We start from the raw sequence: 17,066 nt of genomic DNA, 5'->3' as shown, positions 1-17,066 counted from the left end.
AAAAAACATTTAAAATCTTACTGTTCAAAAACTTTTGACTGGTAATGTGTATTTGTATGAAATATAGATTCATTAAATCTAGGGTATTTAAGTCATATTAAGATAAATACCATTATTTGCTAACAAATTGAAATGAGGTGAATGTTTTCAACAAGGTGGACACAGTTCTGTAGACCTGCTGGTGAAGAAGTGACAGGTGAGAAAAAAAAGGATATTGGGGAAAAATGAAGAAAAGGGAAAGGGAAGTGAAGGTGCAGTGCAAGAGTGAACCTTTAACTATTTTCCACGGCCCCAGAGTAAGGATTTAGATCTTTTTTATGTGATGGCCATACAAATAATAGGGTTGTCTGGTTTCAGACATTGTTGTGGATGTATAGGCTATATACAGGAAATAAGGGGCCAAAATTGCACCTTTTGGGGTACAACAGCTTGTCACAGGAACAGGACCCTTAAAAGGACATATTTGTTTACGGTGTACTGCTACGGTGTCAAGCTGTTGTACCCCAAAAGGTACAATTTTGGCCCCTTTTTTTCTGTGTGGCCTGAATGAGTGTGAGATTTCCCGGCCTGAAATTGCATCCCAGTACAGCCCTGCCTTTAACCCGTTATGTTATTGACATTTCTTAGCAAAGATCTCTGTGCAAACAATATGAATCAACACAAACAGGTCCAGGTGTTGGCTCAAGAAATGAGCTGTGTAATAAAGAGTTATGCAGTATTGAATTACCTCTTAGTATCAATTGGAATGACATCTTCAGCCAAGGAAACCAAAACGTCTGGTGGCGCACTATCAATTAAGCACAAAATATCTTGATTAATATTACCATTTAATCAAAAGCACTGTGTAAAATGACATTCTGAAATTTTTGCATATCAGTTTAATATTATAAAAATGTAATTAAATTATTAAATGGAATTTTAAAAACAGTCAGGTCCATGTAAATTGATTTAAATACTCACTCAGCAACAAAATCCACAGGATGCTGAAAGTGATTGAATGTATCTGAACTGAAAATACAAATGTACACTATTATGACAAACTGTCAGTGGTGGACAGTAACGGAGTAGCTGTACTTAAGTACATTTTTCAAGTATCTGTACTTTACTGGAGTAGTTTTATTTTGAGTAACTTTTACTTTTACTTCACTACATTCCAAAGCATAAGATCGTACTTTTCACTTCACTACATTTCATAAAACATATCGTTACTCCTTAAAATATATCACGTGCTCCGACACGCAGAAGCGGTGTCTGATTCATGAACGAACTGATTCTTTTCAATGAACCCATTAAATCGGTTCGCAAATCGCACCAAACGATTAATTCACGAATTAGAATGATCCGATTGCAGCTGTTCTCGAGTCGACAACTCACTGATTCAAATGATCTGTTTAGTGCGAGTCTCCAGTGAACTGAACTCACAAGTAAGAACCGGGAGATCTTGTGAGCGTGCGCACGACTGATGCTGCTAAAAGTTACTAATGTTGAATTTTAGGATTAATTATTGTAACTGAAAATCATATTTAGGTCAAAACTGTCAGTTGTTTGTGAACTAATCTGCTGTAAAGGGTGATATATTTAAGCCCACTGAGATGCTTGAATGCAGACACATCAACATCAGTGTCTCTATGTTTTAGGTAAAAAAAAACGAAACATTAAAGTAACACAGACCATGGGCGTCGCTAGGCCATTTTTAGGGGGGCTATAGCTTTACAAAATATCATTAGGGAGCAATCGGTTCCCCATCTACTGTAGCCTAAGCTTTTGCTGCGTTCACCCCTCATCACACCACAGGTTTCCTCCAGTGAAAATAAAGCACATATAAATGCATATACTTTATAAAACGATGTTGCCATTTTCATTTCAATATATATATATCCTCATTGGGGGCTGAGCCCCCCTAAAATGAAAATCCTGGATTCACCCCCGACACAGACTAAATAAAATAACTCATGCACATTCATATTCCCCGCTGCCGTAATGTTAACAGTTTTATTAAAATGCTACGCACTTAGCCCTATATGACGTCTGTTTTTATATTGTTTATCAACAGTATACATTTTTATATATCTTTGGATTAACTAGCCGAGTAGACAGATATGAATGTTTATTCATAATAACCATACTGAAAATAAGTAAATATTGTTAGCTGATGCTAACTGTCTAGCTAACAAGCTTGCTGGTGCTAAATTGAGGTAATTTAGAAATAAAGTCCAAATATGTTTATTCAACCACCTAGATAGATTACATCTGAGGGGAAAATAAAGGATGTGATGTTCAGAACATGGTAACTACAGTAATTATCAAAGGGGGAAGTGATGCCCTCTGGGGGCATTTGGCCAGGGGTGTTTTTACACCACAGACAAGGTTTGAGAAGAAAAAAAGCATTATGAAAATATAATTATATTTTCCGTAAAATGTTCTTCCTAACTTCAGGCCTTATTCTCATGTCATATACGTATAACTGTGACGTTCTGCAAAACAACAAGCTTTAAAACACTTTGTTCTTACTGGTGAGAATCAGATGGTACTTGGCAGTGTAAGCTTCACAGTGAACATTACTACATCGCTCTCGTCAACGTAGTCCATATCAACAACACAAATATAGCTTGACTCCATACTCTGTGTGTATGTGCTGTACATGTGGAAGAATTGACAATAAAGCAGACTTGACTTGATATAGGGGTTATTTTGGGAAAATCCCAGGTAGTTTGAGCAGAAGGATTATAAAAAATATGTGCTAATATAAAATTAAATTAAGTAGCCTATATAACATGCAAAATAAATCTATCAGTACTTTATTTACTTAAGTACATAAAAAATCGAGTACTTTTGTACTTTCACTCGAGTAAAATTGAAAAAGGAGTAATATTTTATTATACGTATCTGTACTTTTACTCAAGTACTTGATTTGTGTACTTCGTCCACCACTGCCAACGGTATCATGATAACCATTATTGTCACAATTTTAGCAAACAGAGCCTGATAAACGAATCTGCACAATTACCTTGAGTCCGGTTTAGGAGGACTGTACCACTGAGGACTGTGAAAGACACAAGCAGACAGAGAATGAGGTGTTGGCTGCCGTGTGTACACAGATGATTGATAAACAGTGAGAACTTCATTCAGAATCATCACCTCTTTGTGGGATCACTCGATATTGATATTGGATCAAAATCATCATCTGAGCTGTAAAAAATAAAAAACAATGTTAACAGTTTTATTAAAATGCTACGCACTTAGCCCTATATGACGTCTGTTTTTATATTGTTTATCAACAGTATACATTTTTATATATCTTTGGATTAACTAGCCGAGTAGACAGATATGAATGTTTATTCATAATAACCATACTGAAAATAAGTAAATATTGTTAGCTGATACTAACTGTCTAGCTAACAAGCTTGCTGGTGCTAAATTGAGGTAATTTAGAAATAAAGTCCAAATATGTTTATTCAACCACCTAGATAGATTACATCTGGGGTAAAATAAAGGATGTGATGTTCAGAACATGGTAACTACAGTAATTATCAAAGGGGGAAGTGATGCCCTCTGGGGGCATTTGGCCAGGGGTGTTTTTACACCACAGACAAGGTTTGAGAAGAAAAAAAGCATTATGAAAATATAATTATATTTTCCGTAAAATGTTCTTCCTAACTTCAGGCCTTATTCTCATGTCATATACGTATAACTGTGACGTTCTGCAAAACAACAAGCTTTAAAACACTTTGTTCTTACTGGTGAGAATCAGATGGTACTTGGCAGTGTAAGCTTCACAGTGAACATTACTACATCGCTCTCGTCAACGTAGTCCATATCAACAACACAAATATAGCTTGACTCCATACTCTGTGTGTATGTGCTGTACATGTGGAAGAATTGACAATAAAGCAGACTTGACTTGATATAGGGGTTATTTTGGGAAAATCCCAGGTAGTTTGAGCAGAAGGATTATAAAAAATATGTGCTAATATAAAATTAAATTAAGTAGCCTATATAACATGCAAAATAAATCTATCAGTACTTTATTTACTTAAGTACATAAAAAATCGAGTACTTTTGTACTTTCACTCGAGTAAAATTGAAAAAGGAGTAATATTTTATTATACGTATCTGTACTTTTACTCAAGTACTTGATTTGTGTACTTCGTCCACCACTGCCAACTGTATCATGATAACCATTATTGTCACAATTTTAGCAAACAGAGCCTGATAAATGAATCTGCACAATTACCTTGAGTCCGGTTTAGGAGGACTGTACCACTGAGGACTGTGAAAGACACAAGCAGACAGAGAATGAGGTGTTGGCTGCCGTGTGTACACAGATGATTGATAAACAGTGAGAACTTCATTCAGAATCATCACCTCTTTGTGGGATCACTCGATATTGATATTGGATCAAAATCATCATCTGAGCTGTAAAAAATAAAAAACAATTTCACACTGCGCTTAGAAGCATGTGCTGTCATATGCAAGTGGAACTGTGATGCCACTGTTAAAAAAGGATTATTGTGCTCAGACAAAGTACACCACAGCACTGTTTTCCTGAAGGCTGTAGCATATACACAATGCTCAACACATTTACCATCTCGTAACAAAGCAAAACGATTGTAAGTATTCATTTACAGTGTATTTGGGTGATTTACATGACATCTCAAACACAGAGCAAATCACATACTGAAAACTGAAGCTGAAAACTGAACCCTTTATGTCAAGGGTGTCCAGTCCTGCTCCTGGGAGCCAACGTCCCTCAATAGTATGGTTCAAAAACACAATAGTATTCACTATAAATTACTATATATTTTTTCATGTAGGAAAAAAATACTATAGTGGTTTATAGTAAATACTATAGTGTTTTTGGACCATACTATAGTAAAGTACTTTAATTAATTTGTTGTGGTAATTCTATAGTTGCTGTGGTAATATATAACAAACAACTATAGTAATATATATAAACATTTTTGAAGTAACTACGTTTGAAGTAATGGTGCTTCATATAACATTATCCGGAGACACAAGTGTTAATGATAAATCCCCTGTGATGTTTGTACTGGCTACTGTATACAGGCCACCAGGGCACCATACAGACTTTATTAAAGAATTTGCTGATTTTATATCCGTGTTAGAGCTGGCTGCAGATCAAGATTTAATTGTTGGTGATTTTAATATCCATGTTGATAATGAAAAAGATGCATTGGGATCAGCATTCATAGACATTCTGAACTCTATTGGGGTTAGACAACACGTCTCAGGACCTACTCATTGTCGAAATCATACTCTAGATTTAATACCGTCACATGGAATTGATGTTGATTGTGTTGAAATTATGCAGCCAATCGATGAGATCTCAGATCATTATTTAGTCTTGTGCAAACTTCATATAGCTAAAACTGTAAATTCTACTCCTTGTTACAAGTATGATAGTAGAACCATCACTTCTACCACAAAAGACTGCTTTGCAAGTAATCTTCCTGATTTATCCCAATTCCTCAGCACATCCAAAACCTCAGAACAACTTGATGCAACAGAAACTATGGACTCTCTCTTTTCTAGCATTTTAGATACGTTTGCTCCTTTACGCTTAAGGAAGACTAAGGAAAACAGTCTGACACGTGGTATAATGAGCACACTCGCACCCTAAAGAGAGCAGCCCGGAAAAATGGAGCGCAGCTGGAGGTAAACAAAACTAGAGGTATTTCATATTGCTTGGTGGGAAAGTACCCTATCCTACAGAAAAGCTTTAAAAACGGCTAGATCTGATTACTTTTCATCTCTTTTAGAAGAAAACAAAACCACATTCATATTCGCGCAATTTTTTGCGCAGCTCGTCAGTGAACAACGGCTCTGTGTAGTTAATGCTGCTCAATGTGAAAGCCCGCAGGTGATGGAGATTTACCGCTGATTACAGAACCGGCTTTCTGACAAGATGCGCGTTAAATATCGCATGCGATTTATCGTTCAGCCCTACTTTACGGTTGAGATTATATCGCCACCTGTTGGTTTGGCATGCTCTTAACAGTGCTTCATAGCATGCGTTTTCATGTGGATGGAGATTTTTTTTTTAAACGGAAGAAGGAAAAACTCAGTTTTTAAAAATACCCGTGTACGTGTGGACATGGCCTCAGAGGAAGACCTCGAGGGTTTAGGGTGCGATTTGGGACAGGGCCTGAGTCTGAAGACCTTGATTAGCTGGTTCAGGTGTGTTTCATTAGGGTTGGAGCTGAACTCAGCAGGACAGTGGCCCTTCGGGAACAGGTTCGGACACATCTGCTTTAAAATAAAATAGAAAGAAAGAAAGAAATGATGCTGTACCTCTTAAAATCTTCAATCAGGGTTTTCCGGCTGTAGGTGTAGTCAGTGCTGGTTCTGAGAGGGGGAACAAAACTATTAGTTACACTTCAATACTCAAGTGAAGTCTTCACGGTCTTCTGAGCTTCTTTTATGTGTTATTTTTACATTATTAATCATATTGCTAATCTGTCTAAGAAACTGCATTGCCATGTGTATTCTTCAAAGCTAAGAAATGACAGTTCTATGAAGAATTATCAGAATTTTTTTAAACAAGAAGTTTTGACAAAGTATTGATATCCCCGTCTTCTGTAATCTCATAACCTCAAATATGAAGTGGAATTTGCTTGAATTATTGTTTTACTTCTTGCTTATTAAAGCTTTTGTATATGCAATGAACTTCACTGAAAGAACAGCAGCACTTACCTGTCCATGTCTGTCTTCCAATCACTGTGAGAAAGAAAAAACAGATGTTGCTTTTAAAAAGGATCCGGTGATATGAAGGCTAGTTGTATTTCCAGAGAGTGCGTCAACACGTGTGAAAGTGCGGTTGATGCTGTGTGAGAGTTTATCTGCAGCTCAGGTGGAGTTTTAGGGTTGGGTTTGACTCAAACTACCACACTACTTCATGCTCTGGGACTTTAACACGTTATGTTATTGACTTTTCTTAGCAAAGATCTCTGTGAAAACAATATGAATCAACACAAACAGGTCCAGGTGTTGGCTCAAGAAATGAGCTGTGTAATAAACAGTTATGCAGTATTGAATTACCTCTTAGTATCAATTGGAATGACATCTTCAGCCAAGGAAACCAAAACGTCTGGTGGCGCACTATCAATTAAGCACAAAATATCTTGATTAATATGACTATTTAATCAAAAGCACTGTGTAAAATGACATGACATGAAATGTTTGCATATAATTGTAATATTATAAAATTTTATAAAATTATTATTAAATGAAATTTTTAAAATGGCAAGGTCCATGTAAATTGATTTATATACTCACTCAACAACAAAATCCACAGGATGCTGAAAGTGATTGAATGTATCTGAACTGAAAATACAAATTTACACTATTATGACAAACGGTATCATGATAACCATTATTGTCACAATTTTAGCAAACAGAGCCTGATAAACGAATCTGCACAATTACCTTGAGTCCGGTTTAGGAGGACTGTACCACTGAGGACTGTGAAAGACACAAGCAGACAGAGAATGAGGTGTTGGCTGCCGTGTGTACACAGATGATTGATAAACAGTGAGAACTTCATTCAGAATCATCACCTCTTTGTGGGATCACTCGATATTGATATTGGATCAAAATCATCATCTGAGCTGTAAAAAATAAAAAACAATTTCACACTGCGCTTAGAAGCATGTGCTGTCATATGCAAGTGGAACTGTGATGCCACTGTTAAAAAAGGATTATTGTGCTCAGACAAAGTACACCACAGCACTGTTTTCCTGAAGGCTGTAGCATATACACAATGCTCAACACATTTACCATCTCGTAACAAAGCAAAACGATTGTAAGTATTCATTTACAGTGTATTTGGGTGATTTACATGACATCTCAAACACAGAGCAAATCACATACTGAAAACTGAAGCTGAAACATGCTTGCTTGACACCAATGAGAACCCTTTATGTCAGGGGTGTCCAGTCCTGCTCCAACGTCCCTCCATAGTATGGTTCAAAAACACTATAGAATTTACTATAAATTACTATAGAATTTTTTCATGTGGGAAATTTATAGTAAATAGTATAGTGTTTTTGGACCATACTATAGTAAAGTACTTGAATTAATTTTTTGTGGTAATTCTATAGTTGCTGTGGTAATATAACAACTATAGTAATATAAACAAATTACTTTATCCAATACTGTACTCAGTTTTCTACAACTATAGGGTATATTATACTACAATACACTACAGTTTACTGTAGTAAACACTAAAGTATACTACAGTATTTATTACAGTTCACTATAGTTCACTTCCAAGGCAAAAATGTACAGATAATGTACTCACCCCCTCGTCATCCAAGATCTTCATGTCTTTCTTTCTCCAGTCGTAAAGAAATTATGTTTTTTGAGGAAAACATTTCAGGATTTCTCTCCATATAATGGACTTCTATGGTGCCCCGAGTTTGAACTTCCAAAATGCAGTTTAAATGCAGCTTCGAAGAGCTCTAAACAATCCCAGCCGAGGAAGAAGGGTCTTATCTAGCCAAACCATCGGTTATTTTATTTTAAAAAATTACAATTTATATACTTTTTAACCTCAAATGCTCATCTTGTCTAGCTCTGCGTGACCTCTGTGTATTCCGGTTCATGACAGTTAGGGTAGGTCGAAAACCTCCTAAATCTAATCGTCCTAAATCGTCCTACATCGCGGTTTTACCTTTTTTTGTAAAGGGCATTCGATCTGCTTTGCATGTTCACTTTGTAAACACTGGGTCGGTACTTCTGCAGCGATGTAGGATGATTTAGAAGTTGGAGGAGAAAAAGAGATGGGAGTTTTTCGACCTACCCTAACTGAACCGGAATACACAGAGTTCACGAAACACTTTGTTCTTACTGGTGAGAATCAGATGGTACTTGGCAGTGTAAGCTTCACAGTGAACATTACTACATCGCTCTCGTCAACGTAGTCCATATCAACAACACAAATATAGCTTGACTCCATACTCTGTGTGTATGTGCTGTACATGTGGAAGAATTGACAATAAAGCAGACTTGACTTGATATAGGGGTTATTTTGGGAAAATCCCAGGTAGTTTGAGCAGAAGGATTATAAAAAATATGTGCTAATATAAAATTAAATTAAGTAGCCTATATAACATGCAAAATAAATCTATCAGTACTTTATTTACTTAAGTACATAAAAAATCGAGTACTTTTGTACTTTCACTCGAGTAAAATTGAAAAAGGAGTAATATTTTATTATACGTATCTGTACTTTTACTCAAGTACTTGATTTGTGTACTTCGTCCACCACTGCCAACTGTATCATGATAACCATTATTGTCACAATTTTAGCAAACAGAGCCTGATAAACGAATCTGCACAATTACCTTGAGTCCGGTTTAGGAGGACTGTACCACTGAGGACTGTGAAAGACACAAGCAGACAGAGAATGAGGTGTTGGCTGCCGTGTGTACACAGATGATTGATAAACAGTGAGAACTTCATTCAGAATCATCACCTCTTTGTGGGATCACTCGATATTGATATTGGATCAAAATCATCATCTGAGCTGTAAAAAATAAAAAACAATTTCACACTGCGCTTAGAAGCATGTGCTGTCATATGCAAGTGGAACTGTGATGCCACTGTTAAAAAAGGATTATTGTGCTCAGACAAAGTACACCACAGCACTGTTTTCCTGAAGGCTGTAGCATATACACAATGCTCAACACATTTACCATCTCGTAACAAAGCAAAACGATTGTAAGTATTCATTTACAGTGTATTTGGGTGATTTACATGACATCTCAAACACAGAGCAAATCACATACTGAAAACTGAAGCTGAAACATGCTTGCTTGACACCAATGAGAACCCTTTATGTCAGGGGTGTCCAGTCCTGCTCCAACGTCCCTCCATAGTATGGTTCAAAAACACTATAGAATTTACTATAAATTACTATAGAATGTGGGAAATTGGGAAATTTATAGTAAATAGTATAGTGTTTTTGGACCATACTATAGTAAAGTACTTGAATTAATTTTTTGCTATAGTTGCATAGTTGCTGTGGTAATATAACAACTATAGTAATATAAACAAATTACTTTATCCAATACTGTACTCAGTTTTCTACAACTATAGGGTATATTATACTACAATACACTACAGTTTACTGTAGTAAACACTAAAGTATACTACAGTATTTATTACAGTTCACTATAGTTCACTTCCAAGGCAAAAATGTACAGATAATGTACTCACCCCCTCGTCATCCAAGATCTTCATGTCTTTCTTTCTCCAGTCGTAAAGAAATTATGTTTTTTGAGGAAAACATTTCAGGATTTCTCTCCATATAATGGACTTCTATGGTGCCCCGAGTTTGAACTTCCAAAATGCAGTTTAAATGCAGCTTCGAAGAGCTCTAAACAATCCCAGCCGAGGAAGAAGGGTCTTATCTAGCCAAACCATCGGTTATTTTATTTTAAAAAATTACAATTTATATACTTTTTAACCTCAAATGCTCATCTTGTCTAGCTCTGCGTGACCTCTGTGTATTCCGGTTCATGACAGTTAGGGTAGGTCGAAAACCTCCTAAATCTAATCGTCCTAAATCGTCCTACATCGCGGTTTTACCTTTTTTTGTAAAGGGCATTCGATCTGCTTTGCATGTTCACTTTGTAAACACTGGGTCGGTACTTCTGCAGCGATGTAGGATGATTTAGAAGTTGGAGGAGAAAAAGAGATGGGAGTTTTTCGACCTACCCTAACTGAACCGGAATACACAGAGTTCACGCAGAGCTAGACAAGACGAGCATTTGAGGTTAAAAAGTATATAAATTGTACATTTTTTATAAAATAACCGATGGTTTGGCTAGATAAGACCCTTCTTCCTCGGCTGGGATCGTTTAGAGCTCTGTGAAGCTGCATTTAAACTGCATTTTGGAAGTTCAAACTCGGGGGACCATAGAAGTCCATCATATGGAGAGAAATCCTGAAATGTTTTCCTCAAAAAACAATTTCTTTACGACTGGAGAAAGAAAGACATGAAGATCTTGGATTACATTATCTGTAAATGTTTGTTCTGGAAGTGAACTACTCCTTTAACACTACAGTATACTGTAGCATTCATTAACAAAGTGTTGTAAATACTATAATATATACAGTATAATAAACTTTACTATAGTATGGTTCAAAAACACTATAGTATTTACTATAAATTACTATAGTATTTTTGCCTGGACGTTTGCCCCATGAACACTCGATGCACACTCCTGCCGAGCTCCACAGCAGACTTCTACCCAACAGTCAAAGCGGCATTACGTCATGAAAGTGTGGACATAGGCCCTGTCCACACGAACGCGGTTATTTTTAAAACCGCATCTTTTTCTACTCGGTTTGGCCGTTCGTCCACACGCAAACGCAGCACCAGGTCACTGAAACCAAACATTTTTGAAAACGCTTGCCAGGGTGAAGATTTTTTGGCTTATCTCCGCCAACATTAGACTTTTTCAGGCTTCTGATTGGCCAACATGGCTTTACGGTTGAGATTATATCGCCACCTGTTGGTTTGGCATGCTCTTAACAGTGCGTCATAGCATGCGTTTTCATGTGGATGGAGATTTTTTTTTTAAACGGAAGAAGGAAAAACTCAGTTTTTAAAAATACTCGTGTACGTGTGGACATGGCCTCAGAGGAAGACCTCGAGGGTTTAGGGTGCGATTTGGGACAGGGCCTGAGTCTGAAGACCTTGATTAGCTGGTTCAGGTGTGTTTCATTAGGGTTGGAGCTGAACTCAGCAGGACAGTGGCCCTTCGGGAACAGGTTCGGACACATCTGCTTTAAAATAAAATAGAAAGAAAGAAAGAAATGATGCTGTACCTCTTAAAATCTTCAATCAGGGTTTTCCGGCTGTAGGTGTAGTCAGTGCTGGTTCTGAGAGGGGGAACAAAACTATTAGTTACACTTCAATACTCAAGTGAAGTCTTCACGGTCTTCTGAGCTTCTTTTATGTGTTATTTTTACATTATTAATCATATTGCTAATCTGTCTAAGAAACTGCATTGCCATGTGTATTCTTCAAAACTAAGAAATGACAGTTCTATGAATAAAGAATAAATGAGGACAAAAAATCACCTGGTGGTAGTAGTATTGAAGGGAATAAGATCATCTGCGAGCAGGTCCAGAGTTTTATGTGCCTTGTTTGTCTGAGGCAGAGGACTAGAGGGGAAATATCCAGATCATTTAGTAAAAAAATGTTTTTAGTAAAAAAAAATTATTTACAGTAACATCTGTGTAAGACTGTAAGTGTTAAAAACTGCATTGTGCCATCTCAAGCTAAATGAATATACTGTAATATACCGTTTGTTGGGATATAATTAAGTCTTTAGTAAGATAATAGGGTTGGCAGTAACGGGTTAACCAGTTATACGGTTTAATTTGGCATTACAAACCTTGTGCTCAAGTAAACTATACAGTTAAAAAATGGGAAAATGATAGACATAAGTTTATATAAAAATATATAAAATGTATATAATTTACATTACATTTACATTTAGCAGACGCTTTTATCCAAAGCGACTTACAAATGAGGACAATGGAAGCAATCAAAATCAACAAAAGAGCAATGATATGCAAGTGCTATAACAAGTCTCAGTTAGCTTAATGCAGTACACGTAGCAAGGTTTTTTTTAATTATATAATACATAAAAAGAAAACAGATAGAATAGAATACAAAAAGATTAGAAAAACTAGTGTAAGTTAGTTTTTTTAAGTGCCCCTATTATGGATTTTTAAAAATCACCTTTCATGCAGTGTGTAACATAACACAGCTCTAAGTGAATGAAAACATCCTGCCAAGTTTAAAATCTGAAAGTGCACAGTGTATAAAGTTATTGTCTCTCAAACGAAAGAGTCGAAGTCATTGAAACGAGTCGTTTTTAAACCGAATCCCAAGCCATTTCATGTTGACCTCAACATGAAACATTAGCATATTGCCCGCCCACTTGGTCTTTTCGCATTGGTCTGAATAAAAATGCAAATTCATTCTTTGCCACTAGGTGCCGCTCTTGGAGCGGTAAAATAGCAGTTTCCCCGGTAAGGCTGTACACAAAGCAGCACTGCGCTCACAAACCTGCTTTATTAGGCATTATGAAATACAAATTATAACAATCTGTTATAATCTGTAAATAACAAATATTTACATAATATATGTGTGTGTGCTGTGTATATTTATTATGTATATATAAATACACACTCATACAATATATATTTTGAAAATATTTACATATATATTTATATAATTGATATTATATATAAATATATTTAATATACAAATATAAAATTGTTCTTATATATATATATATATATATATACATGGGTCAAAGACGTTAAGATGTCAGCATCAAAATAAATTTACAAAAGTGATTTTATGTCCATAGAAAGCACATTAAATGTAAGTGAATGTGAAATGAATGAAAATATATAAAAGAATAAGGGAGCATATTAAATTTTATTGTGTTTTAAAATTCTTACTAACAAATGGGCAAAACCTAGGATAGTGGCACATTTTTAAAAAAAATGTAAAATAACAACTAATTAGTATTTGGGGTGAAAGCAATTAGTTTTTTAATATGTCATAAATTGACTTTTGTTGTAAATATGCCTGACAAGATTGTTACACTGAATGACATTTTAGTGGGTGCCTTCTGTAAATCAGGGGGAAACGTATGATATTTATTTTTTGCTCAGAAAAACAAAAATACAATTACATTAAACAGAAAACTTTTTAAGTTTTTAAATTTTGGGGGAAAACAACAATTTAAAGCAGTATTATTTTTATGCTTAAACCCTTTTTCGTCTTTGACCCACATACACACATATATTATGTAAACAAAAACTTTTTTTTTGGATGCAATTAATCGTTTGACAGCACTCATTTTTTGCTTCAATTTTAGCCTCAGAATCAAGCTTCAACTCATGTTGTACACATGTATATGAGGCATCTATTTTATAGAATGACCACCACAGCCTCATATACATGTGTGGGGATCCTCTGGGGATCTAAAATCATTTCAATAATAATCACCGGTGCATTCAGCCTCTCTCACCTGTTGTCTGTCAGCAGATCCTGACTGAGAAGATCTACTCCCGAGTCTGCTTGGCCAGAACTGCAGGACAAAGAAATGCATCAATGGTGTGTGTAGTAATTGGATTCGAATCAAAATCTTCATTTTGAAATATATTGTCTCCAAGAGAGCTTTCCTGTCCTCTAGTGGTCTGTTACAAAACAGCATGTTTCAAAATTCTTCTTTAAAGTCGGTCAGCAGATTGCTATGTAATTGTCATCCAGCTAATATTTGATTAGTGAGTTACTAGCTCAGCCCTGTCACAGTACATTTGGTGAAAGTCTGCACTCTCATAAAAATGAGAAGTGACACATAGTAGAGCGACAACCTAGTTAAGGATTTTTGCTAAATAATAAATGTCCTTTTTTTTTGACAAACCCTTTCAAATGCTTTAGAATAAATAAATAAAATGCTTTAAAATAAAATAAATAAAACATTCTCTGCTCATTGTGCTTAAAAAAAGAAAAAGAAAGAAGGTAATACTGCTTTAGAACAATACCACCAATGTGAGCAAATAATGACTGAATTGTCCATTTCAGTTCTCATTAAATACACCTTTCCTTAGCTTAAAAAACTGAGAACCATATAAAACATAACCTAAAGCAATATATTCACAGAATGTGTTCATTCACTGGTTTGCATGGTTCCCGACTAAATACTACTTCTTCACTTACAACTGATGCTACTTATGGACACTGCATACATATTTATATGCCCAAGAGTGGGTTTAGATCACGTCTGTGACTGTGTGAATCTGACAAGTTTATCTTAGACTGCATTGAACTATCACATGACAATAAGATATTTATTTTTTGCTCAGAAAAACAAAAATACAATTACATTAAACAGAAAACTTTTTAAGTTTTTAAATTTTGGGGGAAAACAACAATTTAAAGCAGTATTATTTTTATGCTTAAACCCTTTTTCGTCTTTGACCCACATACACACATATATTATGTAAACAAAAACTTTTTTTTTGGATGCGATTAATCGTTTGACAGCACTCATTTTTTGCTTCAATTTTAGCCTCAGAATCAAGCTTCAACTCATGTTGTACACATGTATATGAGGCATCTATTTTATAGAATGACCACCACAGCCTCATATACATGTGTGGGGATCCTCTGGGGATCTAAAATCATTTCAATAATAATCACCGGTGCATTCAGCCTCTCTCACCTGTTGTCTGTCAGCAGATCCTGACTGAGAAGATCTACTCCCGAGTCTGCTCGGCCAGAACTGCAGGACAAAGAAATGCATCAATGGTGTGTGTAGTAATTGAATTCGAATCAAAATCTTCATTTTGAAATATATTGTCTCCAAGAGAGCTTTCCTGTCCTCTAGTGGTCTGTTACAAAACAGCATGTTTCAAAATTCTTCTTTAAAGTCGGTCAGCAGACGTATTGCTATGTAATTGTCATCCAGCTAATATTTGATTAGTGAGTTACTAGCTCAGCCCTGTCACAGTACATTTGGTGAAAGTCTGCACTCTCATAAAAATGAGAAGTGACACATAGTAGAGCGACAACCTAGTTAAGGATTTTTGCTAAATAATAAATGTCCTTTTTTTTTGACAAACCCTTTCAAATGCTTTAGAATAAATAAATAAAATGCTTTAAAATAAAATAAATAAAACATTCTCTGCTCATTGTGCTTAAAAAAAGAAAAAGAAAGAAGGTAATACTGCTTTAGAACAATACCACCAATGTGAGCAAATAATGACTGAATTGTCCATTTCAGTTCCCATTAAATACACCTTTCCTTAGCTTAAAAAACTGAGAACCATATAAAACATAACCTAAAGCAATATTTTCACAGAATGTGTTCATTCACTGGTTTGCATGGTTCCCGACTAAATACTACTTCTTCACTTACAACTGATGCTACTTATGGACACTGCATACATATTCATATGCCCAAGAGTGGGTTTAGATCACGTCTGTGACTGTGTGAATCTGACAAGTTTATCTTAGACTGCATTGAACTATCACATGACAATAAGCGCAATAAATTCACATGACAGTGAGGTCAGATAAACAGCAACAATATCAGCGTTCTCACTCTCCGCTACTGTATGAAACCCCTTTACACATGAATGGCACTGAGATTAATGAACATAATCTTTATATGGCGGATGCTATTATGCATGAATGGGATCATCTTTGTACCTGGCAGGCTCTGTGCTGAAGGATATCAGGGTGTCAGACATGCTGCAAAGGATACAAACATGAAGAAACTGCATCAGCATAAAGGTTTCTGTCTACAGACACCAAGCCTGAAAGGCTATTTAATCAACATCAGATATGCAATGATTTACATTTCTGTAATATGAACATTAATACAGCAAACCTTTTCTCTGGAACTGGTTCAGGCTTGGATTCAGGTGCTGGTTTCAGCTGAGCTGCAGATTTAGCTTCAGGTTCTGGTTTAGTTTCAGTCACTGGTTTAGGTTCTGATGTAGGTTTAGTTTCAGCTGCTGGTTTAGTTTCAGCTGTTTTTGTAGGTTTAAGTTCAACTGGTTTAGGCTCTGATGTGGGTTTAGGATCACTTGCTATTGTGGTCTTTGTTGTAGATTTAGTTTCCACCTCTAGCTTAGATTCAGTTGCTGTTGTAGTTTGTGTTGTAGGTTTAGTTTCTGTTTTAGTTTCAGTTACTGTTTTAGTTTCAGTTGCTGGTTTAGGTTCAGTTGCTGTAGGTTTAGTTTCAGCTGGTTTAGGCTCTGTTGTGCGTTTAGGTTCAGTTGCTGTTGTAATTTGTGTTGCAGGTTTAGTTTCTGTTTTAGTTTCAGTTACTGTTTTAGTTTCAATTGCTGGTTTAGGTTCAGTTGCTGTAGGTTTAGTTTCAGCTGGTTTAGGCTCTGGTGTGCGTTTAGGTTCAGTTGCTGTTGTAATTTGTGTTGCAGGTTTAGTTTCTGTTTTAGTTTCAGTTACTGTTTTAGTTTCAATTGCTGGTTTAGGTTCAGTT

The 17,066-nt window shown here is 35.8% G+C and overlaps 1 protein-coding gene across 1 annotated transcript in view; it reads right to left on the bottom strand.

The window, feature by feature from the left end:
* The window catches only part of LOC107567367 (proteoglycan 4-like), a 38,658-nt gene that overhangs the window by 11,608 nt on the left and 9,984 nt on the right, over positions 1-17,066 (bottom strand). The window contains exons 13-27 of the mRNA XM_016253035.1: positions 16,452-16,914; positions 16,271-16,312; positions 14,085-14,144; positions 12,112-12,195; positions 11,857-11,910; positions 9,497-9,547; positions 7,447-7,482; positions 7,297-7,344; positions 7,060-7,119; positions 6,715-6,738; positions 6,313-6,366; positions 4,366-4,416; positions 3,008-3,043; positions 961-1,008; positions 728-787 (exon numbers count right to left, since the gene is read on the bottom strand). Of these exons, the coding sequence (XP_016108521.1) occupies positions 728-787; positions 961-1,008; positions 3,008-3,043; positions 4,366-4,416; positions 6,313-6,366; positions 6,715-6,738; positions 7,060-7,119; positions 7,297-7,344; positions 7,447-7,482; positions 9,497-9,547; positions 11,857-11,910; positions 12,112-12,195; positions 14,085-14,144; positions 16,271-16,312; positions 16,452-16,914 (1,171 nt within the window). The remainder of the gene's footprint in view (positions 1-727; positions 788-960; positions 1,009-3,007; positions 3,044-4,365; positions 4,417-6,312; positions 6,367-6,714; positions 6,739-7,059; positions 7,120-7,296; positions 7,345-7,446; positions 7,483-9,496; positions 9,548-11,856; positions 11,911-12,111; positions 12,196-14,084; positions 14,145-16,270; positions 16,313-16,451; positions 16,915-17,066) is intronic.

This window comes from Sinocyclocheilus grahami, unplaced genomic scaffold, assembly GCF_001515645.1.
Source record: "Sinocyclocheilus grahami isolate Dianchi unplaced genomic scaffold, SAMN03320097.WGS_v1.1 scaffold1150.1, whole genome shotgun sequence".
NCBI lineage: Eukaryota > Metazoa > Chordata > Actinopteri > Cypriniformes > Cyprinidae > Sinocyclocheilus > Sinocyclocheilus grahami.
The sequence above is the reverse complement of the archived record's forward strand: the minus strand, read 5'-3'. Positions and strand labels throughout refer to the sequence as shown.